Below are 27,620 nucleotides of genomic sequence, written 5' to 3' on the forward strand. Positions count from 1 at the left end.
GATGGGCTGGTGAAGACCAACATGGAGAAGCTGACATTTTACGCCCTGTCTGCCCCGGAGAAGCTGGATCGCATTGGTGCCTACCTCTCCGAGCGGCTCATCCGAGATGTGAGCCGGCACCGATATGGGTAAGGGCTGGGAGGCTGTTTCAGCCACACCAGTAGTTGGCATAATTATGGACCACTAGACAGTAGAGGGGGCTCAGGCAAGGGGGAGGATGTGTGGGGTACGCAGCTCCTTTGTGCTCCACGGTGTCCTGAAGCTGCAGAGACACCTGAGTGGGTTCTGCCTCCAAAAATGAGACATGGGAGCACGCAGGGATGTGCAAACTCCATGCAAAGTTGTGAGGGACCAGGCAAGCTGGGAGCCACGTAGTGTTTCCCTGGCATCGTGCTGTCCGTGCTTGAGGAGTCTGCGCATGTATAGTGTTTGTTGCCAGCAGCAGGACTGCCATCATCCCTCTGGGCCATTATCAGGAGCCTGTGGCATCCTCCTGGCCTTTAAATGCCCACAGTGGCTCTTCCAGAGCCAGATGGAAGTCTGGCTAGGTGTGGGCAAGCAGCTAAACAGAGTGGCCCTGGCTGCAGCTTGCTGGGGTTTGTTCAGGACAAGCTTGGGTGTGTTGCACCCCTTGCACGTTTCTGTTGAGCTACGGTGACGTAGCACAAGTGGGAGCAAGGATGAATGGCAGCATGCTGATGCTTTTCCAGAGAGCATGTGATGGGGGTGCATTGGGCTGAATGGGGATTGCTGGTTTTGCTCTGTCCGGCTTACCTGCGTGGTCCTGGCTGGGCCCCCATCCCTTTGTCTTCCCTCCCCACATCGCTTCCAGCAAGGCTTTGCCATGTTTACTGCAAGGAGAGCAGCGCCTGCCTGGAAATAGCTGACTGCCCTGATTAGAAACGCTGGGAGAGCATGGCAGGGCTCCTTTCCTTTGAAATAGCTCCTGGATTGATTCTTCTTGTCTCCTGAACAAAGCCATGTCAGGCAAACATGGCTCAGCTTCGCGGTGCGAACTTCAGCCTGCCTTTTATCCTGGGGGAAGAGAAGCCAGCAGCCTGCCTAAGAAGTGTTAAAGTTGGGAAACCTTCAAAGCCTCATCCGCATCACCTGTCATTGGGAGTGACAGGACATTCAAAGCTCTGCCTGATGTTCTGCGGTTAAGCGGCTGTTAACAGGCTCTGCTTGCTATGTTGGGAAAAGAAAGGCTTTCAGAGATTTTTGACATCTAATGACAAGCCTCGACGGGTGGAGGGGGGAATATATTCCTTCCTCCACCGCCTGTGCATATAAGCATATAATTGGGTTGGAGCACTAGCTAATTTTCAAAGTCTAACTTTGAAATGCCTGAAATGGGTTCGGATCAACCTTTTGTTTGTAGGTCGGTGTTGGCTGGAGCAGCAGGGCTTGCCCTGCTGCAGACACCACAGCCGGGCTTTGAAAGAGCAGCCAAGCACCTGGGTGCCTCTTCTGCGTGTAAGATGAAGGTAGCCTTCATTTCAGGCCTGTCGGGTGTCATCTTTTTGTTGCCTTTATTGCTAAAAGGAGAAAGTGCTCTTGTTTGAGTTTGCAGCAATGCAACCCACCATCTGTGGGAGGATGATGGGGTAGGTCGGAGGTGACAACTCCACAAGTGTCCCTTTTCCCTCTTGGTGGCCTGTGTCCAGTTGTCCCCAAAAGATAAGCCATGCTGTTGCAGTAATATTGGGCACAGAACATTGTTTTCAGCCTTGTTTCCTATGAGAAAGGAGCTTGATGCTTCATGCTGGTCGTTGGTCACCTCTTCATACCTTTTTTTCCCTCTGGGCCAGTTTTAACCCAGTTTGACAGATGGGTAGGAGCCTCACAGATCCAGGAATAGTTGGCAGCTTATTTTTGCAGTATCTTGAAGAGTAATGGTGCCTGAAGGACAGGCTGCAGTGTGAGCTCAACCACGCTACAAGACACCAGGGACTCTAATCAAGACTGGAGCCGGATTTCAACAGGTCTGGGGCCTCAGGAGAAGGGATCACTCTTTCTGTGTTTTACCAGCTGGAACCTGGAAGTCCAGGGTTTATCAGACACCTCATTTTCCCCCGAGAGGGCAGTTTGCCTCCCCAGCTGCCCTTTAATGTGCAGGCAGGGCTGGTGCAAGTAGATGGGCAGCTCCTGCCCACCTCGCTGCTGGCGAGCTTGGCACTTTTGGGTTCCCCTCTTGCAGCACAAGCTGGTGGCTGCTGCATGCCACCCAGGCTGCGAATTTAGCTGTGCAAGGAGCTGGCTCGAAAAAGGGAGGTTAAAAGAGGACTTGTCCTCGATATCAAGAGATCTGGGCTTGTCACCTCTTGCTTTCGGCTGCGGCAGGAGATCTGGGCTCGATGTGAGCTGCCGTGGTACAAAGATTCACAGCTGCATGGAGAGCAGGAGTCAAAGGGAGGTCGAAAGGAGCTGTAAAGTTTGGTTTTTTCCCCAGTGTCCTGGTACCAGGTCCATGTCAGTTCTTTGGGTACCTCAGAGGTCCTCCAAGAAGCTGGAGCTGTGAGACTCGATGCAATCACCATTTGGTTTTATTCTGTGTTTTGGGCAACTCCAGCTGGAATAAACGTCTGCTTACAGCGGTCGGAGGTTGGAGTTTGCTTCTCCGCTGGGCTTTGTGTATGCAGTGGGTGATCAGCAACTGGAAGTCAGCGTGGTCATTGCACAAGCAGCCTATCCAGGGGCTCTGGCCACCTCATTGGTAATGAACCAGACAATGTTGGTGCAGAAAGCGTCACGGGACCAGCCTGCGAACAGGCTTCGCCAGAGCCACTCCGAGCAACTGGCCCAATTTGTCTTGGAAACAAGAAGCAACACCTGACAAATTCTGCGATTGCAGTATAAGCATCTGGCCACCTCTGTAACGGCACCCGATCAAGATTTAGCGCTGGGCACGAGGTCTTTCAGCTTCCTCACAGAGGCAGGAGCATCACAGGACTGGTTTAATAAATAGCCTGGAAGATGCACCATAGCAGCTTGCAGCGAAGCCAGCTGCCAGAGGGTGGTCTGTGGGTGAGCTCAGCCTGGTCGGGAGGGATGGTGAAGGGATGTGCTGTGCTCAGGGAGGCTCCCTGCATGGGCCAGGGACCCCTCACGGGTGCATCCCCTCTTGCTGCTGTATTTGAACCAGGTTTTGGGCTTCCCCTGTCCCCGTTCAGCACGCAGAGCCAAGACTGAGCCCCATCCCCGGAGGAGGGATGGGGACCGAGGTAATCCTGGTGTGGGCAGTGCTGCACCCTGGTCTGTGCACTGCTGGACTAAACCCTGCTCACCCCAGGAACTTCTGGGATGATGTGAATAAGCTTTGCAGGGTTGCTTTATTGTGTATTTAAGCACAGCTTTTCTGGAGCACATCAGTCTAAATCTGTGTTCTCGTCCTGTCCCTCCTCCCTGGCCAGGACCAGCTGGGTCTGCAAAAACAGTTGCCTGTGATCCTGAGCCCACCCTGTACAAAGCCTGGTGCTCCCTCACGGGATATAAAGACCAGTTCAGGGCAAGGGAAGCCCACAAGTGGTGCTGGGGGAGATGCAAGGTGTTGCTGGCAGCCTTGGTCCTGGGGCAGCTGGGCCTTCACTAGGAGGAGAGATGCTGGGAGCAGCCCACACCCTCTAAAAATATCCCAAGGGTATTTTGGGTGTAAAACTTTTCTCCTTGGGTTGGCCAGGGCAGGAGGTTGGCTTTTTGCAGGTGGGCACTGAGGCGGTTTGGGAGAGGGGAGGAGGAGGGATGGCCGTGGGCCCATGCTGCTGTTGGGGAGTGACCCTGGCCTCTGCTTGCTCCCAGGTATGTGTGCATTGCCATGGAGGCCCTGGATCAGCTCCTCATGGCCTGCCACTGCCAGAGCATCAACCTCTTCGTAGAGAGCTTCCTGAAGATGGTAGCAAAGCTGCTGGAGTCAGAGAAGCCCAACCTGCAGATCCTGGGGACCAACTCGGTGAGTTAGGAGTGCAGCGGGAGGTGGCAGCACCCTGCTGACCCTGTTTTTGGCTTTCCACCCTGCCTGTTACCCCCACATCTCTGCACAGTGCCAGGGCAGGAAACCTTGTTGGGAAAGGATGGGGAGCAGTTGCAGGGGAGGATTTACAGTGTACCCACTCATGTGTCCTGCCACATGTGAGGTTTCTGAGACCTCAGCTGCGCTGCCTGTGCGTTGTCACTGCTGTTTGCTGTCTGTGACCTGTCGCTGGTCTCTGATCTCTGCTGCCATGCCTTCCCTCTCTTGAATTCAGCTTTTCCTAAACGAGCCCGAGGACACGGGGGCTGTCAGCGGTTTTGGACAATAGACCAACTTAGGAGGTGATCCCCATGGATTTTGGGGGCTTTTTGTGCTCAGAAAAGGGCTGGCTTAAACAGAGCTGCTGCTTGCAATAAATGGCTTAGCTGGACTGGGGATGTGTCGGTCACAGACATAAAATGAGGGGAAAGGAGAAGCATGGATGAACAAAGGTGACATCCTCCCAGCATCCAAACTGCTGATCCTGGCTGGCAGCCAGCAGCCACTTGTGCATGGACTGGGAATGCTGGGCGTACCTGACACCTGGGCTTGCGAGGGCTCTGCCAGTGCCCGATAGCTTGACTTGGACAAGCAGCATCTGTTCTTGCTGCTGAGGGGGTTTAGATGGAGCTGATCATCCTGTGGGCAGGAAGGTGGACTGGGTAGATGCTCTCTCGAGTGCCTGGGAAACGCGTAGACAGCTCAGCCCTAAGCTTTAATTCTCCGCCATGTGTGACGGGGAGAGGGACAGTATTAATGTTTCTGCTGATGCCTCCCAGACAAGGTAGCACTGTGTCCCGTGATGCTTCTCTTCTCCAGGAGCCGGCACAGTCCGGGATGCGGTGTTGTAAATGCCTCCACTGAGGCACGGGCAGCCGAGCAGAGACCTTTCACACTCCGTTCTCCCTCGCAGCTAATTGCTCCCAGCTGAAAACGATGCGAGCTGCCCATCATCAAACCTATTAATCCACAGTCCTTGAAGAAGCGGGAGGATTGATCCCTCAGTTGAAACCTGCTGCCAACAGCAGCTTACCATGGCGTTTCAGTGCGGTGATGCCACCGTAAGACCTGGGTATGCTGCAGGGGCTGCCTGGGAAAGCCCCTTGCAATGGGAGCAGGGTCTCCAGGCAGCACCCACATCCCTCTGCCCAAGGGTGGCCCAGGCTCCCTGGGAGACCGGAGAGGTGCCACTTCCCATCCAAACCTCTTGAGATGTGCCGGAGCTGCCTGGGTCCGTTCCAGTGGCAAGCAGCTGGGTCTCTTGCTGAGGAAACACCCTATGTTGCAGTGCAACACAAATGCATGCAATATCCCCTTGCCCAGCCCCTGAGCTGTTTGGGAAATGCCAGGGTTGTCCCAGGGTCCAGAGGGACCTGGGATGGAGGTAGGGTTTAAAGCTCAACTCAGCCAGCATCTCCCTCTCCGTGGCCACTCTCTAGACACTCCTCAAGTCCTTGGATGGTGCCCAAGCAGAGCCCTGCATCAGAGGGGCTACTGGCATGTGGCATGGAGCTGAACCTCAACAGGAGTTGCCGGCGTGGAGCCGGGGAGGAGACAGCCCTCACTGTAGGGGCTGACGGTGCCACAGCAGAGACTTCAGTGAACTAGCCCCAACACAGACATCCTCAAGCAGGAGGCATTGGGTCAAGGCAAGGTGGAGCCCTGCCTCGTATTTCCCGCCCATGCGGAGCAAACCTCCTGTGTTCAGGCACCCATGGAGAGGAGAGATGGTCCTGGCCCACAGATAGAGGTTTCCTTAGCGCTGCTGTCACTGCGGTCAGGAATCAGTAGCGGGTGTTTTAATGAGGAGTCCAGATCAGGAATGATGGCTTAGTGATGCTTTTTTTTGCCTTCTCAAGTGTGGCGGCATTCAGAGGGCAAATAGCACAGAAAACCTGTGGGCTTTTATAGAAAAGTGAGTAATGATAATGAGACATTTCTTCCTATATCTGCTAATGAGGAATGTGCCTCAGGCTTGTGCTTAATTAGAGGGTGCTGTCTCAAGCAATCTTCACAATAACAGAGCTGATGGCAAAGGCGGGAGGAGGTTGTTTATAGAAACCTGCTCCAAGTGAGTCATTCGCCGCGGCGTGAAATCTTGCCTGAGACACATCTCCCTCCTCACGCAGAGCCAAGGTGTCGTGCTGCAGAGGGGCTGATCCCGGGTACCAGCCCACCGGGCTCCACGGCCGTAGCGCTGGAGGAGGCAGTGAAAATCCAGTGTCCCATAATCGCTATAACCCCATCCTATAATCCCCAGGGTGAACATATGGAGCTGCAGCTTAAATCCACTTTGGTTTCTCATCCTTGTTAGGAAGCTGCTGGGCAACCTCCCCACTTTGGGTAGGAACCATCTAATTTCCAGCTCGATGTCATTCCCATTTTTATTTTTCCTCAAACCAACATTGATCTTTCATTTAAACACTCTTCCCCCGCCTTGATGTTCCTCTTCTGATGTATTTATGTCTGATGTATTTATAGGTGGCAGCGTTATCCCTTCCCAGCCGTTGTTTTGCTTCTCTAAGGCAGCTGCGCTCCTCGCATTTCTCCTGCACTTGCTCTCTGTTCATCCCAGCTGTGTTCCAGTTGGAGCTTGTTGGCTTCAAGCACGGGAGCCCCAAGCTGCCCAGCCCCCCACCCCTTCAAACCACAGCAGAAATAGTGTTGCATTTCAATATTTTAAACTTTTCTCAGTGGAAATATGGCGTGAAGCTGCAGAGCAGCTTTTTGGCTGGGATGCGGTGCCCGTTAGTGAAAATAACTCGCTTTCCCTGAAGGTTTGATGCCTCCTTTCCTGCCAGCCCAGCTCTCGGTGGGTCATTTCTGTGTGTCCTGGTGCTGCTTTTTGCCACTGGGTAGTGGGACCGGGATACACATCTCCTGTAATTGCTGCATGGTACAGCACCCTGGTAGGGGCAGCCAAGTCTTGGAAAAATGCAGTAGTCTGTGAGCAAGTGGCAGAGCCCTAAAAAAGTCCCATGGAGGAAGGAGAGGCTTCGAGGCGGATTTTTGCTCTGTTCTTGACTGCTTTTTACACGTTTGGGCCCTGCTGGAGGCTGCAGGCTGAAAACGGATGCAGAGAGGGCAGCTGCCTCCAGCTGTTGGCAGATGGGAACACTGTGCCGCATCCAGTGTCACTGGGCACAGTGGCACCATGCAGGGAAGTCAGGGACAGAGGCGGGCAGGGTTTGCTGTGCCTGGCAGCCCGGGAAACTGCCCTCGGGGCAGGGAGCTGAGCCATGGGCACTGCTGGTGTGGATGGGTGAGCTGGCAGTCCCGGAGGCCTCAACAGCTTCAGAATAAGGAGTGCTGATGAGGTGGACCTCTTTGGTTGCCTGATATTATGAAACGAGCTGCTGTCCTCCGTGTGGGTGTGGGGTTGATACCTGCAGATACTGGCTGCAAAGAAGCCATTTCCTTCCTTTATTTCATGACGCTCTTGGCCACTGGACGCTTGAGATGGCTCTCCCGGAGCTGCCACAAAGAGCCCCATTACTGCTCCTCGCTCTGCATCCTGCCCTCGCCTCCGATTGCATGTGGAGTTGCCATGAGCTTAAAAAACCCAATTTGTACACTGCCTGGTACAGAGGTTTCTTATATAATAGCCTGCGTTTTTCAGGTGAGTAAGTGGAGTTTATCAGTTGGAGCTGGTCCCTGCATTCTGGGAACAGTTCCTGGCGGGGCCAAGCCGGCTCCTTTGCTTGCACAGAGCCAGCCTTTGCAGCTGACGTTATTAATAGCCCGGTGCAGCGGGTGCATGCTAATCAGTGCCTGTGTGATGCGCTGGGATGGGCGGGATGGCTTTGCCAGCTGTGGAGGGGCACTGGTGGGCCGTTTGCCTGCTGCTCCCCTGGCAAGGCTGGATGCCAGCAAATGCGGAAAGCAAGAAGTGAGAAAAGCCTGCTGATAGAGTCGGGGTAAAGAAGGAGCTCCTGTGCAGCATGATAGCTCCAGAGGGTGCTGAGCACCCTAAGAAATGCCAGGTCGACAGGCCACCCGTTGGAGGTAGATTAGCTCCTCCCAGCTGGAAGAGGAACCCAGCAGTCCTTACGCCTTGGCCCAGGACAGCTTGCCCAAGTGACGTGGGATTGCTCGGTGCGACCGCAGAGCTTCGTGACACGCTGTTGTAAGCAATGGTGCTGCACTGGCATCGGCACTGCGCCGTGGTGCGGCGTCTCTGGTGGAAGTGTGTTCTGTGTATGGTGTGAGCAGGTGCCCGTAGTGGGAGATGTCTCGCTCAGAGGATTGGTAAGTGTGTGCAGCTGAATCCTCTGCCTCTGCTGTTGGGTCAGGGCTGGGATCTTTCCCAAGGGCTCCTTTGTGTCTCCTGGCTGATTTCAGAGCCTGGAGGAAAGCATTTCTAGCGAGCAGCTTCCGAGATTGAATGCATGGGCATCGTTGCTCTCCCAGCGTTTCTGCGTAGCAGCTAACAGCTGGGGTGGTTTGGGGGATTGCCTAGACAGAGAGCATCCTCTCCCTTCATTGCATTCCCATGCAAACGGCCTCAGCTTTCTCAGCGTGCTGAAGCGGGTGCAGCACGGGAGCAAAAAAGCAGCCAGCAGATTTCTCTGCCCAAAATCTTGGCAAGCAGCTGCTTACGCCCTAACTCTGAGTGGGAGGATAAAGCACAGGGACTTGGTGGCACGATGCTTGTCCCAGGCCAAGGATAAACCTCATCCGTTCGCAGCACCAGGCGCTGTTGGGTGGATACAGGCTGAATGCTCTGTATGTTCCAGCCAGGAGCTGATGCCTTAGATTTTGTGGCAGCTCTTGGGCTGTTGAGGTTTTATTTATTTCTCCTTTTTTAAAGCTACCCCTATTGGCATGACTGGATGAGTTGAGTTTCCCCCTTCCTGCCTGACCCTTTGTTCCCATTTTTTCATGAATAAGTTTTGGAATTCAGAGGAAAGCTTGGAAACATGTTTATCCTTTCTTCCTCCTTAATTGTCTCCCTGAAAGCTTAAAAGCCAGATCTGTTGGTCAGCTGGCATTTCTGGCAAGCTCCCTGCCTGTTGGTGCAGCCAAGCTGGAAGGGAGCGATGGGACCTCGTGCTGCCAGGTGCTGCGGGCAAGATATGGGATGTGGTTAAGAACCCGCAGTTGTTTTTTCCACAGGCATTTCCAAGGCTGTGTTCACCCCTGCAGCAGCATTTGGGAAATGCTGGTCAGGTTTTGTGCCATCTGGGAGGATGGAAAGAAGCCGGGGGCAAATTTATCTCCTGTTACTAGTGTGTGCTGCATATTAGGGATCCCTAACTCAAAGCCTCATTGCACCCCTAAATGCCCTTTACAGGGACCTCTGGGGCTTGCTGTGAGGTTTGCAGCATCTGCAGTGAGGCCTGAGTGCTGCTGGAGCTCAGTGGGGCTGTGCGGTGGCACGTTCCCGAATGGGGACCCTGTATCTTGGCTGCAGCTCAGCAGCCTGACTTGTCCCGAACCCGTGTCGAGCTGCTGTAGCAAAGAGCCCTGTGTCACACTGCTGAAGCCCACAAATGTTTGCTGGTTTGGAGAGGAACTCTAAGAATATTTTTGTGGTCGTGCCCTCTGGGTTGACCCTCTCTTTCTTCTCTCCCAGTTTGTGAAGTTTGCCAACATCGAGGAGGACACCCCATCTTATCACCGGAGCTACGACTTCTTTGTCTCCCGCTTCAGTGAGATGTGCCACTCCAGCCATGACGACCTCGACATCCGGACGAAGTGAGTAACGCAAGTGGGGTGTCCCTGGACCCACTGGCTCTGCAAACACATCCTGGGCAGGCTTTCCTGTGCCCCCAGCCTCTGCCTTTCCTGGAGAAGCACCTGCTTTTGGGGGCAGGTTGGATGCAGGCTGTGCCTGGATTGATTGCTTTGTGCTGTGGTGGAGATGCACAGTGATTTCTCCACAGCTGGGCACATTCAGACTGCTGTTCTTTACCCTCCCTTATTTTCCAAGCATTAAACCCCGCTGACTATATGGGAGGATGAAACAAGAGCTTAGAAAACACAGTGCAGCACATATCCAGCCTCTGTTGCTGTGGGGGATATTGCATGCAGTATTACATGTGTGTGAGAGAAGTTGGTTTGCATTTGCTGTCCTGAGAGTTGGTCCAGCTGTGCTCAGGCATTGGCTCGCTCTGACCATGGCCAATGACAGGACAAGGGACAAATGTGCCCTCGGGCTTCCGACTTCTTTTCTTTTGGTAAAATGTGAGCAAGTAACACCTGCAGTCTGCCCGTCACAGGGCTGCCTCAGTGCATCTTTAAGCATTTCTCGCCTTTGCTCCAGGGCCATGGCCTGCAGACAGCTGGAGCTCAGAGCAGGAGGCAAGGAAGTGATCCTGGCCCCAAAAGGAAGGATGATGACGATGGGAAGAGGCCCCTCACTCTTAGCAGAATGAATGTTCACTCAAAAACTGCCTCCTGCAGCCATGTGGTCTGTTATTTTCCACGTTTAAAGGCAGTGACATCTTTCTAGACAGCATCGAGGACTGACTTGCTTTGCTTGTGATGGGAAATGTACCCCAGGGGGATTAATTACAACTAAAGCAGACAGATTAATGTTGTTTACTGCTGCCAAGGCCAGTGCTGTCGGTGGTGTATTTAAAAAGACCCAGCGCTTGAAACGGCCCTGTGAGGCACTGATGGCATAGCACCTATGGCTCTCGCCAGAAAGCTCTGGGCAGGAGGCCACTGCTCCCAGAGACAAGTTTTGAGTAGAGCCCAGATGGCAGGCAGCATTTCAGCATACCGTGTTGGTGCTGTTCCCAGAGCTGCTGTACCAGGGACCAGTTGCCTTGCAAAGGGATGAAGCCCTGAGGTTCCCCACTCCTTGCAGAGGCTTGTCTCTGAGGACCAGGCTTGCCTCCTTTTACCGCTGCAGACTCACAGAGGTTTCTTTCCTTAATAAGGAAATAATGCAGAAGGCTCATTATTTCCACTTGACCTTCAGGGCACTGGTGACGCTGGCTAAATTGCATTGGAGACTGGAAGAGAGAAATTCTGCAGCTCCTGTAATTAAAAAGGAGTGCGCTGCTTTCCTGGGCCCTTGGTCCTGCTCAGCGGTCCTCCCTCAAGAATTGTGTCTCAGTCAGATTATTGCCTTGATTAGATCTGCAAAATGTGTTAGGGGGTCCTGAAAGCAGGTTATTTAATGTATTTATTTCTGCAGATAAGCACGTGCTATCTTTCTCAGGCATTAGCAGTGGGTGTTGAGGGGCTGGTTTCAGACCTGGGAATCCTGCTGTGTAGGGAAGTTTTTATTGATGACTTTATTGACTAGAGCAGAATCAGGATCTTTGGACCTAGAAAGGATACAGGTGTCAAAAAGCACCTAGGTTTCTCTGGCATCCAGCATCCCCATGGGCAGAACTCAGCTCTGCAGCTGCTGGGAACAGAGGAAGCAGGGAAGACCCTCCATGTGTGCCACAGCTGAAGAATGGAGACCTCCCAGGGCCAAAACTAATCCTTCGAAGAGGCCAGGCTCGCTGGTGCCACCTCTCCATATCGGGTCGCACGTGCCATTGAGATGGGTGGCTGCTGCTTGCCTGGGGACCTCCCGGGAGGGGCGGTGGATGGGAGCCGGCTGTTGCAGCCAGGACGATTTTAGCTGGTTCAGAGCCTTTCCCGCTCACGTCTGTCAGGCTGCGGGAAGCCACGTCTCTCGGGGATGTGAGGTAGAAGGATTGCCCTGTGGTATACCAGGCCTGGAGCTGGGAACTGAGGCATCGCCTGCATGAACCCCTCCAGCAGTGCAGTTATCAGTGTCTTCTCTCCAACTTCTTGTACTGTTTCACCCATGTATATATGAGTGTATAAATGTAAAAGAACGTATGCCATATAGATATGTAGCATTTTCGTGTCAATTTGTTCCTCAGGATCCGGATGTCTGGCATTAAAGGCCTGCAAGGGGTGGTGAGGAAGACGGTGAATGATGAGCTCCAAGCCAATATCTGGGACCCGCAGCACATGGACAAAATCGTGCCCTCGCTGCTCTTCAACTTACAGCACGTGGAGGAGGCCGAAAGGTGAGTGCTGGCTGCTGCCATGACCGACCTGCTCCGCCAGCTGCTTCGAGGCCCCGGGGCTGCTTTTGGCAAGGTTTTGCAGGGCAGAGGTGTTGTAGGCTGATTTGTGCCTGCAGCTCGTGAAAAATGCAGCTCATGGCCAGAGGGGAAACCCTGCGAGTACCTCACTGAAGGATGCTGCAGGTGGCAGGAGCTCTGCGTGTCACCCAGTACCGTGAAGGTTGTTGCTGTCTTGGCCACTGCAGGGCACTGACTCTCGTGGAGCAGAGCTCTCTGCGCTGTCCCTGCAGTTAAGGCACACAGTTTGCAAAGGCGCTGAGCTGCCTTTTCAGTGGGCTGACCTCTGTGAGGGATTCCTGCTTAAATGCTACCGAAGCGGTTATTTTAAAGCCAGGCAAGAGGAATCTCTGGAACTGAAGTGTGGCTTTGCTCGCTGACCCTCCATTCTTCCAGCGTAACCCCACACCACCTGTGTGCTTGCCACCAGCTGGATGTTTGAAGGGGAGTTGCTTAGCTGAGAAGCGCAGAGCAGAGAAGCAGGCATGAATTCCTCCTGGAATTTTCCTTTTGAAGGTTGAGAGAGATGTATCAGCCCTGGGAAGTTGGCTTCTGGCCAGATGCCTTTTCCCTTTTTCTTGTAAGCTGAAGCATCAAGGTGGAAAAAGCATTCACGGTGTTTGTGTGATGCCAAACAGCCTGAGTGTGGAAAAAGGGGATGGATCTCCTCTGGGGTTTGCGTGTTCAGGGTGACTTGTGCCGGGCCGTGACTGCTTTGCTCTTCCTCCCCTGGGAGGCTGTGTCCACCCTGGGAGCATGTTATGTCCTGCATCCTCACCAACAAGATCCTCCCCGCCCCGCAGCACTGAGCACCGTGATCATCCTCCCAGTCCCAGGGACGCAGGGGCTGTCCCTGCTGCCTGGCACAGCCTGGTGCTGCAAGCGGGGCCGTCCTGGCGTGTCCCCCTCCTCTGCAATCCATGCACCCATGCTGCTCTCTGATCTGGCTCAAATCCAGCAGTGCTTTATCACTGGGCTCTGCTGGCACGGAGCTGCCCTGTCTGCCTGGCAGGGTGACATTTGGCTGCTGTGGGGTGGCTGTGGGCTGTGCGAGGGGTAGCCCACGGCCCTGTGCAGCAGCAGGCACGGGCAGGTGCCGTGACCATTTTGCTCCAGCCTTCCCTGGCCGGGCTCTGTGCCTCTTCTCCCCCACTGCTGCTGCACACTCAGCACCACTCTCATCGCCCTCCTCTGCTTTCACAGCCGCTCCCCCTCCCCGCTGCAAGCCACCGAGAAGGAGAAGGAGAGTCCTACGGAGCTGGCGGAGAGGTGTCTGCGGGAGCTGCTGGGCCGAGCAGCATACGGCAACATCAAGAACGCCATCAAACCCGTCCTCATGTAAGTTGCGCATCCCTCATTTTTGGCAGAAGGGAAACTGAGGCACGGGGAAACAGCCAATGGGGGACAGAGCTGGGGCATGGGCTCCTCTGGCTCCCCTCGGCACGGTACTGGAGATGGGGACTGGGTTTCAGGCTGAGCTCTCATTTTTGGATTCAATGAGGAAGATGGCATGGGACAGATACCTGTCACTGAGAAAAGTCACCCCAGAGAAGAGTTTGTGTCCTTACCCTTGCCTGCAGCGTTTTCTCCCTGCTGCTCCTGGCCGTCCCTGGTGCTTGGCACTGCTTTGCACACCTGCAGGGTGTGAGGGACTGACAGTGACTTTCCCCTCCATTTCCATCTCTTCCCCAGCCACCTGGATAACCACTCGCTCTGGGAGCCAAAGATCTTTGCCACCTGCTGCTTCAGGATCATCATGTACTCAATCCAGGTGGGGAGCTGGCCGGAGCTCTGGCTGGGGACACCGTCTGGGGACGCACATGCATGCTTGGGATCGCCCGCGTCTGCCTCCATGGCTGGGCTGAGTCAGAGCTGCCGCCGCGTTGCCGCATCCTGGCAGTGCCGAGTCCGAGCGCTCCCAATGAGCTCGGCCTCCAAGTGTGCCCCGAAACGGGCTGGAGACGGGCACGGTCGGGTGTACGGCAGTGTGGGCTGGGGGCCCTGTGGGTGCGTGGGGAAATGGCTGATGGGTGTTAGCCTGACTGTGTGCCAGCTATGTGTGTTTTAGGATGCAACTCATGGAGCTTGTATCTCAGTCCCAGGAGCAATTCCCTCCTTCCCAGCGGGAAGCAAAGCCCTGCTGAATCAGACGGGCTAGTGGCGTGCTGTGAAACGCTCCAAAAGAAGCAGCTGGGCTCTGATGGAAAGCTGCCTCTTTCCAGATCGTTGTTGTGTAAATCAACCCAAGCTCCTTGTCCCTGCAGAAAGAGAGAGGGGCTGTCTGGGGTGAAAAGTGCCCCAGGCAAACCAGGCATCACGATAGCGCCTGCAGCCCAGCATCCCTGTTCTTAGACATGGGGATGCTCAGAGACAGACCCTGCCGGGCTCTTCTTTTCTCACTGGGGGCCATGGAAATGCAGTTTAGGTAAACCCCAAAGTGATGGGAAAAGGTCCATCCTTTCTTTTTCCAGTGGATCTCAATGAAACTCTGTTTGCATGGGTCCCTGCACGCTGTTAGGCATGGTGCTGCCTTCCTGCACCACTCCTACTCTGCTGGGGCTGTCCCAGACCTGCTGCTCCACTTCCCCCCCCTTGGCAGTTTGCTTCGCTTTTGGACTTAGCCAAGCTCTGCTTGGAGAACTCTTACAGTGAAAAGCAGATCACTGCCCCCTGCTCTCGTTTCTTGTTTTTAATCCTGTAAACTACCTAAAACCCTTTATAGTGCTACTAGATTTTATAAAATCTTGTTAATGCACATTGGGGGTGTAAGGTCACAATAACTCAGCAGGACCCTTTTAAAGTATAGACGTTTGGGAAACCCTGGCAAAAATCAAATCCCCTCTCCCTAAAATCCCCAGGATTAATTGTCACCATTTCCTTAGATCTGTACAGCTCTTCAGATCCTTTTTCCCATGCAAATTGCTCCAAACTCTTGCTCAGTCATGTAAAACAGGCTTCCTCCAGGTGCCTCCTCTCATTTTGCATCTGGAGCTGTCTTGGAAAGAGCCAGGCAGGGACTCAGTGCAGCTGGGCACGTGTGCAGGATCCATCCCTGGTAGCTGTGTGGGTTACAGAAACGGGCTGTCACCTTGTGCATGCAGCACACATGCTAACACTGATGTTCCTCTTACAGCCGCAGCACTCCCATCTCGTGATCCAGCAGCTCCTGGGGCACCTGGATGCCAACAGCAAGAGCGCAGCCACCATTCGCGCGGGCATCGTGGAGGTTCTTTCAGAGGCAGCGGTGATCGCAGCCTCCGGATCTGTTGGTAAGTGGATAAATTTATCCTCTCCATCCATTCCTTCACCCTTCTATTGCGGTGGGAGAGGTGCTGGAGGTTTGGGCTGGGCTCTGGCATGTGCCCAAGTGTGAGCTGGTGATGGGGGATCCAGTCTGGAGCATCCAGGGGTGCTGGGGATCAGTTCTTTGCCGTTTCAGTGCTCCCAAGCACAACACCCATGCCCACGTGCAGCGACCTAAACCCAGAGGGCTGAATGCAATGCCTGCCTTTGCCTTCATGGCAGGAGGCAAAGGGATTTTCAGAGGCTTGCTGTGAATATGCTGAGCTGACGGTGCTCTTGGAAGGACATTTCCTTCCTGTCTTGACTGAGGGAGCTGGTAGGGGTTAAAAGTCACTGTGTGTCTGGCCAAACTGGTTTTCAACCTGCTTATGGGGTGGTGGGGGGTATAAACCACAGTGTCCTGGGGGAAACTACATCCTCCATCTCCATGGGGAAAACTGCTGCTCTCCTCTGGCGATGCTCCACCGTCTCTCCCCTCCTGCCATCCCAGGCCCCACGGTACTGGAGGTGTTTAACACCCTGCTGAGGCAGCTGCGGCTCAGCATTGACTATGCGCTGACGGGGAGCTACGACTGCGCTGCCGGCGTCAGCACCAAGATCATTAAGGAGCACGAGGAGAGGATGTTCCAGGAGGCCGTCATTAAAACCATAGGTGGGGTGTCCCGCGGTGCCCGGCGCAGATGCGGGCTGTGTTGGTGGGTGGCCCCCTGCGTGGTGGGTTTCTGCCTTGGGCATCTGCAGGATTATCCGGGGTGAAACAAAGTCACCCTCATCCTAAAAGCGGCGATGTGAAATGAGATTTATCTGTTGCGGCGTGCTGCAAGCCTGGCGGCAGGTTATCGGCAGGTGGCATTGCAACCCCAGCCAGCCCCGACAGAGCTGCTGTGCGCAGGCAAAGTCGTGTTTCTCCCCGGGTAGGAGACCCTGAGGAAGGGAAGGAGAAGGAGGGGAAGAGGGCAGGCATCAGCCTGCTGCGGCCACCGAGGACAGGGATGCACCAGCCCCAAAAAAGGAAGGGGTAGAGGCAGGGGCTGGCATCTCTCAGCCTCACCCTTCCTGGGCCTGGGGCTGCCCCACCTGGAAGGTGTTTTGATGGGTCTTGAATCACCCTGAAGGTAAAGCTGCCTGCGGGTGCCGGATCGAGGCAAGCAATGTCCTATCCCAGCCTGGCTATGGGGGTCTGGCAGGTGGCTTGGGGCAGGCGGGCAGACCCCACGGCGCTGGGTGCTTCTGGGGGCAGTGGGCTGCACCTTACACGCTGCCAGCTTGCTCTTGTCCCCGCAGGGTCCTTCGCCAGCACGCTGCCCACCTACCAGCAGTCTGAGGTGATGGTCTTCATCATGAACAAGGTGCCGCTACCCTCCTCGCAGCAGTCCATCGAGGCTGGCAAAGCCGGGTGAGAATGGATGCCTTCCTCCCTCCTCATTCTCCCCCCTGCCCTGCTGTCCCTGCCGATGTCCTGTGGGTGGGGGTGTAAGGCTTTGAACACGATGCTGAAAGTGCTGGGGAGCTCCTGAAACTGTTCTCGCCTTGAGGTGGCCTTTGGGGACAGAGTGGGACATGGGCATGTTATCGGAAAGGCTGAGCATCAAGAGCTTCCACCGAAGAGCAAGGGAAACTGAGCAACATGCGATCATTGTTTAAAATGCTGTGCTATCTGCTGCAAATGTGATGACAGGGACCCCTGGAAACATGGAGGCATCAAGGGGGAAAGGTTTTTACAGGCAGTGGTGCTGCAGTTGAACTCTGCATTTCTTCGGGTACCTGCTGAGAGATTCAGTTGTCAGGAGCTTGGTCCTGGGCTATCACCCAAAACTAGCCAGGAACTAAAAATAATACTCAGGGGAGTGACTTGAGATGTCTCAGGGCAGTGAGGTGGCCGCTGCTGAGTGAGGGCTGCCTGGGGCTTTTGAGAAGCTCGTGTTTGGCTTCGTGGGACTGGCTGCTGATCGCTGCCTCCCCCCACTGACGCGTGGCCCCTCTAAGTTGCCTCCGAGCTTTTATTAACACTGAGCGGGAGGTGGTATTTATACCCGGCAGTGGAGGAAGAGAAGGAAGGGAAAACACCCAAACAACATAATTACTTAAGAAGTGTGGGAACAGACCATGAGAGCTATTTGGAGCGAGGGTATCGGCGCTGAAACATGTAGGTAAGGAGCAAACAGATTTTCATGCTATATTTATCTTCAAAGTACGGTCAGGCTCTTCCCACATGTCTCTGATGGGAGAGAGACTTTGCTGGCTGATAGCAGACATGCTCCTCGCTCATATGGGTGTAATTCCTGACGCCTGCATTCAATCCCTGTTCGCATGGTGGGAGACACGCTGGGTGCCATTCAGCCAGGGCAGCTTTCCTTGCTGCAGGAGCAGAATCAGGCTCATAGCCCCAGGATGGCAGTCGCTTCTTGGTGCTAGGCTGGCTGTTGCCAGGCTGTTTGTCACTGCTCCTTTATCAGCTCATGAGCTTCCTCCGGGAGAGTTTTTTAAATTGCATCTGACGCTGTGTGAAGGATGGTGCTTGCTCTGGGTGTGCAGGTGAACCAGGAGTTTGCAGAGGAGCTGCAGCCTGCAGTTTGGCTTCCAGGGGTGCTGCTGTTAGTGGTGTAGCTCATTCCCTGGGCAGAGGTAGGCAGCACAGGCAGCGTGTCATGGGTGATGGCACAGCCTGGAAATCCCTGTGTCCCCTTCCAGTACAGGGCTAGGAAAGACTGAGTTCAGACAGTAGAGAATTCAAGGTTTCCTTTTTTGCATAAAACCCCCCTCTTGTCGCTGAAGTGGAAGCGTGGTTCATAGTGGCTTTGCAGGAAGCGAAATGGGAGTGACGAGCAAGGGTACCTTCACAGACAGGAGGGCTTGGGCTTCATCTCGCCAATTTTCAGCTCCTTAAAAGTGAGGAGCCTGTTCAGAGCTGGTGCCTCGTGTCCCTCGGGAGTCATTGTGGGATGAGCACGTCCAGAGGGTGGTTCATCGTTCTGAGTTCAGCTTGCGCCTGCCTGGAGGTGCAAGTGCTGCCTTGTTTCTGGTGCCTATGGTGGGATGTATACTTCTTGATATTCATCATTCTTCTAGCAGCCTTTTTGCTGGCTGTTAAATCTGGAGCTTATTTTCTGGAGACCTTTACAGCATGGCTGTGTGTGGTGGTGACTCTCGGGAAACCGGTCCTGCCCTTTCTGAGGCTTTTCCATCCTTTGCATATGGAAGGAGGGTTGTTCTGTTTTCACTCGGATTTTACCATTTGTTTCTTCTCTCCATGACAGGGAGAACCGGAATCGGCTGACACAGATAATGCTCCTGAAGTCCCTCCTCCAGGTATGAATGTGTCACCTTCCCCGCAGGAGCATCCAACCTTCACGAGACCCGTGCGGTCCCCAGCTGCTGGCATGGGGGAGCTGAGCTAGGGGAGCCTCTCCCCTGGGGTGGTTTAGGAGGAGCTCAAACTGTACTTAGTCTTCTCTGCCCGCATCCCCTCTTTCTTGGTGTGTTTTAACCTCTCTCAAGTGACACTGTCATGTTGCCTCCCTTTTTCTTTGATGCTTGCAGGTCTCTGTGGGCTTCCAGTGCAGTAACATGCTTACGGCACTTCCCAGCGCCTTCCTGGACAGGCTGCTTTCCGCAGCCCTCATGGAGGATGCTGAGATCCGTCTCTTTGTCCTTGAGATCCTCATCAGCTTCATTGATCGCCACGGGAACCGGCAGAAATTCTCCACCATCAGGTTATGTCCCAGGGGCTCCCCAGCAGGGCTGGGACCTGCAGACACTGCAGAGCAGGCTTGGGAGGGAGATCTGCTGGGCTGGGGGCACTGGCAGGATTGTTAATAAATCTGGTACCAGTTCTGGGGTGGTTTAATGCTGCAGATCAGTGGTCTGCGAAGAGCCAGAGGGGTGGGGAGGTCTCTCTGAGAGACTGTGCACAGACGGACACGGGACCGTGCTGCTGAACATTACTGTAGTTAGACAGTGGTCCCAGGAGGATGTGCAGGAGCAATAACCTCGCGTGGGTTCGACTGCATTGCATCCCCACGGATAGGCCTGCTGCCCACTGGTGTTGTCCATGCTGCGTTACCTTGGAAGAAGGTGACTGTAATCCCAGATGGAAACTCCTCCATGGGTTTTGCTGTGGTCCTGCTAACCCGCTTTGCTTGCACGCTTCTTTGTCAACTTGCCTTTGTATTCCTGAGCACCACTGCCGTGAAATCCTGTAGCGACTTAGCTCAGTACTCTTGAATATCTGAATTGCTCAGATGGGTTTTAAAAGCCACCCTTAGCTTCCCCCCTTGGTTCCTCCCAGACGGCTCATTCCTGGCCAGCAGCACTGCAGGCATGCGGGAATTGGGCCTTCTCCCTCCGGTGTCTGAATTTTCCCTTCCCCTTGGCCTTTTTTTGCAGCACCATCAGCGACATCTCGGTCCTGAAGCTGAAAGTGGACAAATGCTCACGCCAAGATACTGTCTTCATGAAGAAGGTAGTGGCAGGGTCTGGGTCAAGCTGTCCTTGTGCAGACCAGTGTAAGGACTGTGTGTCTATTTCTCCAAGTCACACGGAGCCATGGGGGAGTCCTATGGTGCCTCTAAACCTGGGGATGTCCCTGGGAAGAGCCAGAGGGATTCAGTCTCCATCAGCGCTTCATGTATGGGCCTTTCTACACTCTTAAATCTGCTATTTGCCCCAAGGAATGAGTACCCCAGGGTGTGCTGGTATCCCAGAAGCTATTTATCAAATGGCTTTTGAAGTTGCCTGATTTTATTTATTTTTATTCCTGCCCCACCTCCTTAAAACACTTCCGGGGTGCTGCAAACCCCTCTGGAGCTAACTCGAGGCCAAGAGAGGATCAGTTTATTACCTTATGCACACCAGGGAGCAGCAATGCAGCCCTTAAACTAAAAACTGTCGCAGAGCTGAGTTTCCCTTGCACTAGCATGTGCCCTGCTCTGTGCCATGCCTTGCTGTCAAGGAATGTGTCTCAAGGCTTTATTTTTCTGCCGTGATTTCTATAATGCCTCTGCAACACAGTCATTCTTTCCCTGGGCTTGGTGCTGTGAATGTCATTTGCCTGCCCTGGGCTCTGCTCTTGGACCTGCCAGTGCTTCTTCCCCATCAGGGTCCAGCATCGAACGGTGAAACACCACCTGATAGTCACAGCTCCCTCTCCCTGCGGCTTTCTTTGTTTGCTTGGTGACAGGAGGAGCTCTGCTCCCTCCTGTGTGGATGTAGGCCCCTTTGCTGGGCCCTCCTGTCTTTCTTTTTCTGTGTTGATGGCAGTGTTGCTCCCAGGGGATGCTCAGGAGGTGACTGCATCTTCCTGTGTCCCCACAGCATGGTCAGCAGCTCTACCGGCACATCTACCTGATATGCAAGGAGGAGACCAACGTGCAGGCTCACTACGAGGCTCTCTACAGCATGCTGATGCTCATCAGCATCGAGCTGGCTAACGAGGAGGTCATGGTGGACCTCATCCGCCTGGTCCTGGCAGTGCAGGTAGGCAGGGGTGAGCTAGATGTGCTGCTGGCGCTCAGTGCGGTGGGGTGGGCGGGCTGGAATGCTATGGGAAGGAGCCTCTGGGAGGGGGTTTGTTCTGGAGTTGGGGTGTCTGGGGAAGGGGGATGCAAGAGCCTCACATGCTCTGAGCTTCTCCCACCGTAGTGGGATCAGACCAACACGCTGGGGAGAGACCCCCAGGAGCCTTGCCAGCATCTGAAACCCAAACTCCAAAAGCTGGGATGTTTGGAGGGCAGGTGATGCCACGAGGTGGACAGAGACCACACTGGGGCCTCATCTCATAGGACTGTGTCTGTATCGCAGGAGATTGCCCAGATCAACGAGGATAACTTGTCAGCGTACAACCGCTGCGCGCTCTTCGCCCTTGGTGCAGCTTACCTGAACCTCATCAGCCAGCTCACCACCGTGCCTACCTTCTGCCAGCACATCCACGAGGTGCGAGGGAGGGTCTGGGGGCAGGGCCAGAGCCTTGTCCGCGGCAGTTCTGGCATCAGCTCTCCTGGCCACCCATGGGGTTTGAGCTTGGCTCCTTGCTTGTCTTCCACAGGTCATCCAGATGCGGCAGAAGGAAGCTCCCTATCTGCTCCCTGAAGATGTGTTTGTGGAGAGACCCAGGTAAGAGCCTGGAAAATACCTTCTTCCCCACTACCTGCTCCTGAGGGATTGGCGTCCATAAGATCGTGGGCGGAAATGGGTTTATCAGCCCTTCACTTGCCTGTGCTTGTCTCCTTTCCCATCTGGGGATGGCACAGTGGGAAGCACATCAAGTGCTGTTTAGAATCTGAGGAGGATCCCATGCAGCCAGGGAAGGGGGTGGCCCCATGGCTTGTGCTCACAGCCAGCCAAATGCTGGGATCAGCTCTGCAGGCTGATCCCTCCCCTCTTCTGGCTGCAGGATGGGTGTAGATCTGGTATATCATCCCACTGATCTGCTGTGCCGCTGGCTCAAGGGTGCCTGCTGCGTGCTGAGCATCCCCACGCCGAGGCTGGCTGGGCTGTCCCATTCCTGCTGGCATACTTGGCATGGGTCACATTTGGTGGTGAGGTCCTTTACAGAAACACTGCCCCCAGTGAGTGCCACTGTTCTTTTGAGCCATTCCCTAGGTCAGGGTGGTCCTCCCTGGGTGCATCCGTATCCTTTGTGACGGGTCGAGGGCCCTTCTGAGACTCCGGCTTTGTGCCGGTGTGCACTGAAATAGCATGATGTGTCCAGCTGTGCTGGAGCTAAGCAAAGCCATGAGAGCTCTCTGTTTCTGACCCAAAGGGACTGGAAACCCTGCTGGCACGGTTCCCTTAGCAGAAGAGGTGCTGCCATCGCTGTTGGTTTTTCTACATCTCCATAGGTTGAGCAAGAGCCTTGACCGCCTGGGCCCAGAGGTCTTCTTCTGGCAGAGCAAGATCAGCGAGGTGTTGGGTGGCAGTGGCTACAACTCGGACCGGCTCAGCACACCCTACATCCCCCAGCTGACGGGTACGCACCACCCTGGGGCACCCCTGAGAACTGGGAGGGGAGGAGACTGGTCCCTTGCTCTGCAGTTATGGGGGTGTGAAGTTCTTGTCCTACTTGTGGGCCTATTGTTTTTCTGCCCTCCTTTAGAGGTGTAGCCTTGGGGAAACTGAGACATAAAGTGGTTAACTGGGAACTTCCTGGGGTTGACACATGCATGGCTGGCTGGATGGAAGGAGCCATGAAGCCCACTGGGCTTGGCTCAGTCCTTGGTTCTGCTGGTTTGGATGAATTTGGGTGAATGGCTGAGCAGATGGACTGCTACCCTGGGGATGGGCCATGAGGCCATGTTCCCCGGGAGCTGCCTGTGCTCACCCCGCTGCCCCCAAGGTGGCCGCGATTAGCTCTTCTGCCCTTTCTCTTCCTCCCCAGATGAAGATCGCTTGTCCAAGAGGAAGAGCATTGGTGAGACCATTTCTCTGCAGGTCGAGGTGGAGTCGAGAAATAGTCCTGAGCGAGAGCAGGTACCGTGTTACGCCAGAGCTGCAGAAGCTGCCTCATCCCTTCGGCACCATGTGCTTTTAGCAACCTGACAGTGTGCAGTTAAGCCCTCTCTAATTCTTCACTTGGCTGCACGCATAATTGCTCCGCTGGCTGCAAGCGCAGGGGCCCATAACAGCCCTGGCATGTCTGGCAGCAAGTGGGGTCAGAAAGACGCCGACCCCGCTCACACTCCCCTCCAGGTGCTGACAGGTCCCAGCCTGCAAGGGAGCTGCACGGCAGGAAGGGCCTCCCGCTGCTGTTTGGGTCGCAAATTTTTATTTTCCCTGTATGCATATTTCTTAGCTATGGGATCCTTCAGGGAGGTGTAAGGCCTAGCTCGCCTAGCCTGAAAAAAACACTTTAAAAGGGCAGTTTGCCAGGAAATATATCCCTGATCTTTAAGGACAGGCTGTGTGTTGGTGCAAGAACACAGCCTGGGACACTGGTTCTGGGTTGTTGTGATCCCAGAATGGTGTCCTGTGCTGTGTGTTGAGCCTCATCTGCTTTTCCCCTTCCTTTAGCGAGCACCAGCGGAAGAAATCACGTACGAGACGCTGAAGAAGGCGATAGGTAAGCAAGGGAGCCGGCCGTGGTAGGGAGAGGTGGAGACTGGTGTGGTGTGTATGTGAGTACTGTCACACCTGTGTCTGTGTGTGCGCACCACGGATGGACGAGTCCCCAGCGCCTCACCATGGCAGGATTGCACGTGGGTCGCGGAGTGACCGGGCAGCTTCATAGCTCTGCCTGGCCCTGGGGGTGTCCGTGGCGGGGCTGGTCCCAAAGCCAGATGCTGGAGGCACTCTCCTTGGCTTTCTAGTGATGCCCAAATCCATGCTGTCTGCTGGGGAGGGGGGGATGTGGTGGTCCGTGTGGGTGGGGAGCAGCTGAGAGCCATCTCCCCTCTGCTTCAGTAGACAGCGTTGCCGTGGAGGAGCAGGAGCGGGAGCGGAGGCGGCAAGTGGTGGAGAAATTTCAGAAGGCCCCGTTCGAGGAGATCGCCGCTCACTGCGGTGCCCGGGTGAGTTGGGGCCGCGGCACTCTAAATCCCCATGGCCGCTCTGCTCAGGCGAGGCGGGCGGTGACGATGCGGCTCTGAATTTTGCCAGGCCACCCTCCCCCTGCTCTGGTGACGGCCAACGGGGTGTTTCTCCCGTTTGTACTGCTGTGGTCCCCAGGGTGCAGCCACACTAATATAGCCACTGTGTCTGTGTTACAGGCGACACTGCTGCAGAGCAAGCTCAACCAGATCTTTGAGATCACCATACGGTGAGTTGGGGCGACAACGGAGCACGCTGTGCCAAGTACAGTTTGTTGAGCCACCCGAAAACCCGCTGCTGGAGTGTGGGGTGCCTGACCACAAGGCCAGCGCGGGCTGTGGGGCAATGGGAGCCACATGTGTCTCCCATCAAGGAGACTTGTGTGCTGGGGATGGGTGCCAGCCTGGGGTTGGGGCCTTTGCGATGGCAGAGGGGACAAGGGTTGCTGGGAGCAGCCTCTGGTTTCTTTGCCCCAGTTCTCTGCTATGGTGGCACTGGGGAGACCTGCAGCGGTGCAGGTATGCACATTTTCTGCACCAGGCTTTGTACCAAACCTCTCTATAAACCACCTCCTTCCATCTCTTGTGTTTCAGGCCACCGCCAAGCCCCTCCGGCACCATCACAGCTGCCTACGGCCAGCCCCAAAATCATTCCATCCCGGTGTACGAGATGAAGTTCCCAGACCTGTGTGTGTACTGAGGGCGGCCGTGCTGGTAGGGCAGAGCCACCGCCGCACAGCTGGCACCAGAGGACCTCTTGGGGAGAGTGCTGACCCTGTGGCGAGCGCATCCTCGTGCACGACGGGTGGGGACATGGACACCAAGGCCACCCCAAAATTCGTTGGCACCACAAACCTGTCTCCCATACTTTCTTTTGTGACTCTGTGACTCTCTGCCTCCGCAGCCACGTTTTGCGGCAGTTGGTGGTGCAGGAGGCTTGGGGAACAGTGGCACGGGGAGGTGGGTAGTTGCTCTGACCTCCCTCTCCAGTTTCATTTTTTGGGAAGGGGAGGGGAGATGCTCTGGCTCTGGGCAGAGCACGTTGGGCACGTACATCTTCCCGGCATAAAGCAAACCTGTTCCCTGGGGAATCCCTCCCCGCATCATCTGTTGGCCACGGTGAGAGCCCGTGGCAAGGGGCAGGGCTGAAGCTGGAGGGTGCGAGACTGTAAAAGGCAGGAGGGGATCTGGGGCGCAGCGTGCCGGAGCCTGGGGCAGCCACAAAACCAAAGCCTGCCTGAGCTGGTGCTTGAGGCAGGTTGCTGGAGGGGGTACGGTCCCCGCGTCCAGCTCCTGGCCTGTGAGCCTGCATCTTTCCGTAGCCCCCTCATCGCGTGGCCAATTCCCCTGGGCGCTTCACCGTGCCCCGATGTCCTGGACAGAGGGTTTGCCTGGTGCAGCACGAGGGTGGCGATCGTCCCATCCCAGTGTGGGCTCACACAGCAGCCTGGCTGGTTCCAGGTCACTTGAACACACGATTTCTTTGGGAAAACCCACTTTTTGGGGGGAAAACCCACAAAAGCCCTGCCTCTCACCCAGGTCACTGGCAGGCTGCTCGCAGGGGGCTGGTGCAACTGAGCCCACAGGCAGTGTGCCCGGGTGTGCAGCGGAACGTCTGGAGCAGTGACACGAGGCACGAGCAACCACCATGCTGGGGAATATTAACGCATTAACACACTTTTCATATTTTTGGGTTGGGTTTTCACAGTTTTGGGGTTCCTGTCTCAAAGAAAGAATTATTTTTTTACTTTTTTAGCAGAATCACAAAGTCCAATCTTAAATCAACTGAGCCGTAATCACGAAGAAACCCTAGGGCTGCAGGAAATAGCTGCGATAAGAGGTGTTTTACAGGGTCCAACCTGCAGACCCTGCACCTGGCAGGCTGTGGAACACACCTCTGCTTCTGCAGTAGGATAAAACTGGATTTGGTCTGGGGAGAGATGAGGCTATGGAGAGTTTTGCTTTAGACGCACGTGGTAGAAAATTCTGGGTCCTACCAAACAAAAACTGCAAGGTGAAGACAGTAGGGATGGGGAGGAAAGGTTGGTTGGGGTTATTCCGTCGTTCACAGGGTCTTTCATGCTCCCAAATGCCTTTCAAGTGTCGGTGCGCTAAGGCTGTTGGCAAGGCGAGCTCGGGTGCACTCGCAGTCGGACGGGCACTGCCTGCAGCTTCCCCACCGTCGCCTTCCGAGCAGCCTGGGGGTCCGTGGGGGTCTCTCCTGCGTGCTCGGGCAGCCCCTTCCCTTCCGGCCAGACATGCTGTTTCTGTCTTTGCCACACGAAGAGACACGGAAGGTGTCTAAAGCTGGAGACGCGGGAGCTGCTTCCACACATCGCGGAGGGACAGCAGGTAAACACAGCCGCTCGGCGGTCGCGCCGGCTCTGCCCGTGCATTGCTGGGTTGCTTCAGCCGCGACCCTGTTCTCTGCCACCTCTCGCTGCAGATCTTCAGGCAGTTATTTTAAGCTGTAATTACACATTACCATCCCCTTCTTTTCTTTTTCTTTTTTTTTTTTTTTTTAACTCGGTGGTGGATACAGTTTGTGATTGCCCCAAGGTCACCGCTTGTTTGTGTGGTTGTGCTGTAATCCGGGTTTAGGAAATGATCTAGCTTAAGAGGACAGGAAAAACAAGGGTTTATTTCAGTCCCTGGGCTGAATCACAGCGTTGCCCTGCTCGCAGCGTGGCTCTGCCTGTGCCAGCCCTGCCCGAGGCTCTCCCCTTGCTGCCTCTCCTCAGGGTCCCCATGTGTCTCTGTCCCCTGTTCCCAAGCCCTTTTTGCTCCCTGGGCTATGCCTGTCCCGCTGGAGCCCGGGTTTTGGCTGGGGCAGGTTTTGGGGTGGGCAGTGAGAACGCAAAGCAGGCTGCTCGGGGAAGGAGGGTTTGCTCCCGTGGCTGTTCTAATGAAAAGCACTAAAATTTTTGACAAAATGCAGTAGGAAAAGCAATTAACCCCTAAATTCTGTGTCCATGGGAAAAACACCTCTTCAAAACCACAAAGAAGGTGGGAAGATGAGCACAAGTTTGTGAGTGCTGAAGGAGAGGAGCCATGGGGACACCACGGGGCGCATCTTGCGGTGCCCATCATCCCTTTTGGGGCAGAAAACACCCCTGGCCTCTGCTCCTGGGACCAGCCTCCGGTCCCAACGCTTTTCCCTTGCTCCGCTCCGTGGGACCTGGCAGCGGGGCTGGGGCCATCACCTCCTGGCTGGCTGCATCCCCCAGCACGTCTCGCCGCGGCCCCTCCCCGTTTTGGGACCCAGACTCCACCTGTAAATGTCCCTCCCCAGACACACACGCGGTGTAAGTGACCTGTTTGTACATCACGTTTAGTTTAGATACCTGTGTACGTATAGATGACAAAGTATATTTCTATAAAGTCGGCAGTTTAGGTGCATGTGTGCGTTTCCATCTCTGTATTTCGGAGCACTGTGGCATTTGCATCTGTAGCCCAGGGCAGGGGGGGAGCGGGTTGTTAAAAAGGGCCAAGGAGCCCTCGATATTTTCAAATGCACCATCTTAATGCCCTTTTCAAATAAATGTTGATGTTGCCACGTTAGGGGCTCTGATATCTTGGCGTGTTCACAGCGCCCGGGCGCCGTCTCTCTGCTCTGGGAGAGGAAAAACGTGTTTTTCCCTGCAGGGCTGGAGAAGGGAAGGCATGGGGTGAGGAGGAGGATGGCCTCGGCTGTGGATGAGCTTCTTTCCCCCAGCTCTGTGCCCA

The 27,620-nt window shown here is 55.0% G+C and overlaps 1 protein-coding gene across 3 annotated transcripts; it reads left to right on the forward strand.

Annotated features, from left to right (window-relative positions):
* Positions 1–24,729, forward strand: EFR3B (EFR3 homolog B). 3 transcript variants are annotated; one of them, XM_059834266.1, is made up of 21 exons: positions 1–128; positions 3,799–3,949; positions 9,585–9,706; positions 11,863–12,012; positions 13,273–13,407; positions 13,762–13,840; positions 15,203–15,338; positions 15,863–16,024; positions 16,657–16,768; positions 18,630–18,681; positions 18,913–19,085; positions 19,759–19,834; positions 20,686–20,847; positions 21,172–21,303; positions 21,416–21,483; positions 22,212–22,339; positions 22,748–22,846; positions 23,384–23,428; positions 23,773–23,876; positions 24,075–24,124; positions 24,489–24,729. In XM_059834266.1, exons 1-21 carry the CDS (start codon positions 22–24, stop codon positions 24,592–24,594), a joined length of 2,349 nt encoding a protein of 782 aa, XP_059690249.1. In that variant the 5' UTR covers positions 1–21; the 3' UTR covers positions 24,595–24,729. The 3 variants fall into 3 exon arrangements, with proteins under 3 accessions (XP_059690249.1, XP_059690244.1, XP_059690238.1); XM_059834261.1 differs by having other exon boundaries at positions 23,390–23,428; XM_059834255.1 differs by having other exon boundaries at positions 22,748–22,839; positions 23,380–23,428; positions 23,770–23,876.
* The last annotated feature ends 2,891 nt before the right edge of the window (positions 24,730–27,620 follow it).

Source organism: Gavia stellata, chromosome 2, assembly GCF_030936135.1.
Source record: "Gavia stellata isolate bGavSte3 chromosome 2, bGavSte3.hap2, whole genome shotgun sequence".
Classification (NCBI taxonomy): Eukaryota; Metazoa; Chordata; class Aves; order Gaviiformes; family Gaviidae; genus Gavia; species Gavia stellata.

What these genes read in the sequence shown, in the direction of transcription:
- EFR3B (XM_059834266.1), top strand. Translation starts at nt 22, where the DNA reads ATGGAGAAGCTGACATTTTACGCCCTGTCTGCCCCGGAGAAGCTGGAT. An exon ending in CACGTGGAGGAGGCCGAAAG is followed by an intron (nt 12,013 to 13,272) that starts GTGAGTGCTGGC and finishes CTGCTTTCACAG; the next exon opens with CCGCTCCCCCTCCCCGCTGC. An exon ending in GACGCTGAAGAAGGCGATAG is followed by an intron (nt 23,429 to 23,772) that starts GTAAGCAAGGGA and finishes CTGCTTCAGTAG; the next exon opens with ACAGCGTTGCCGTGGAGGAG.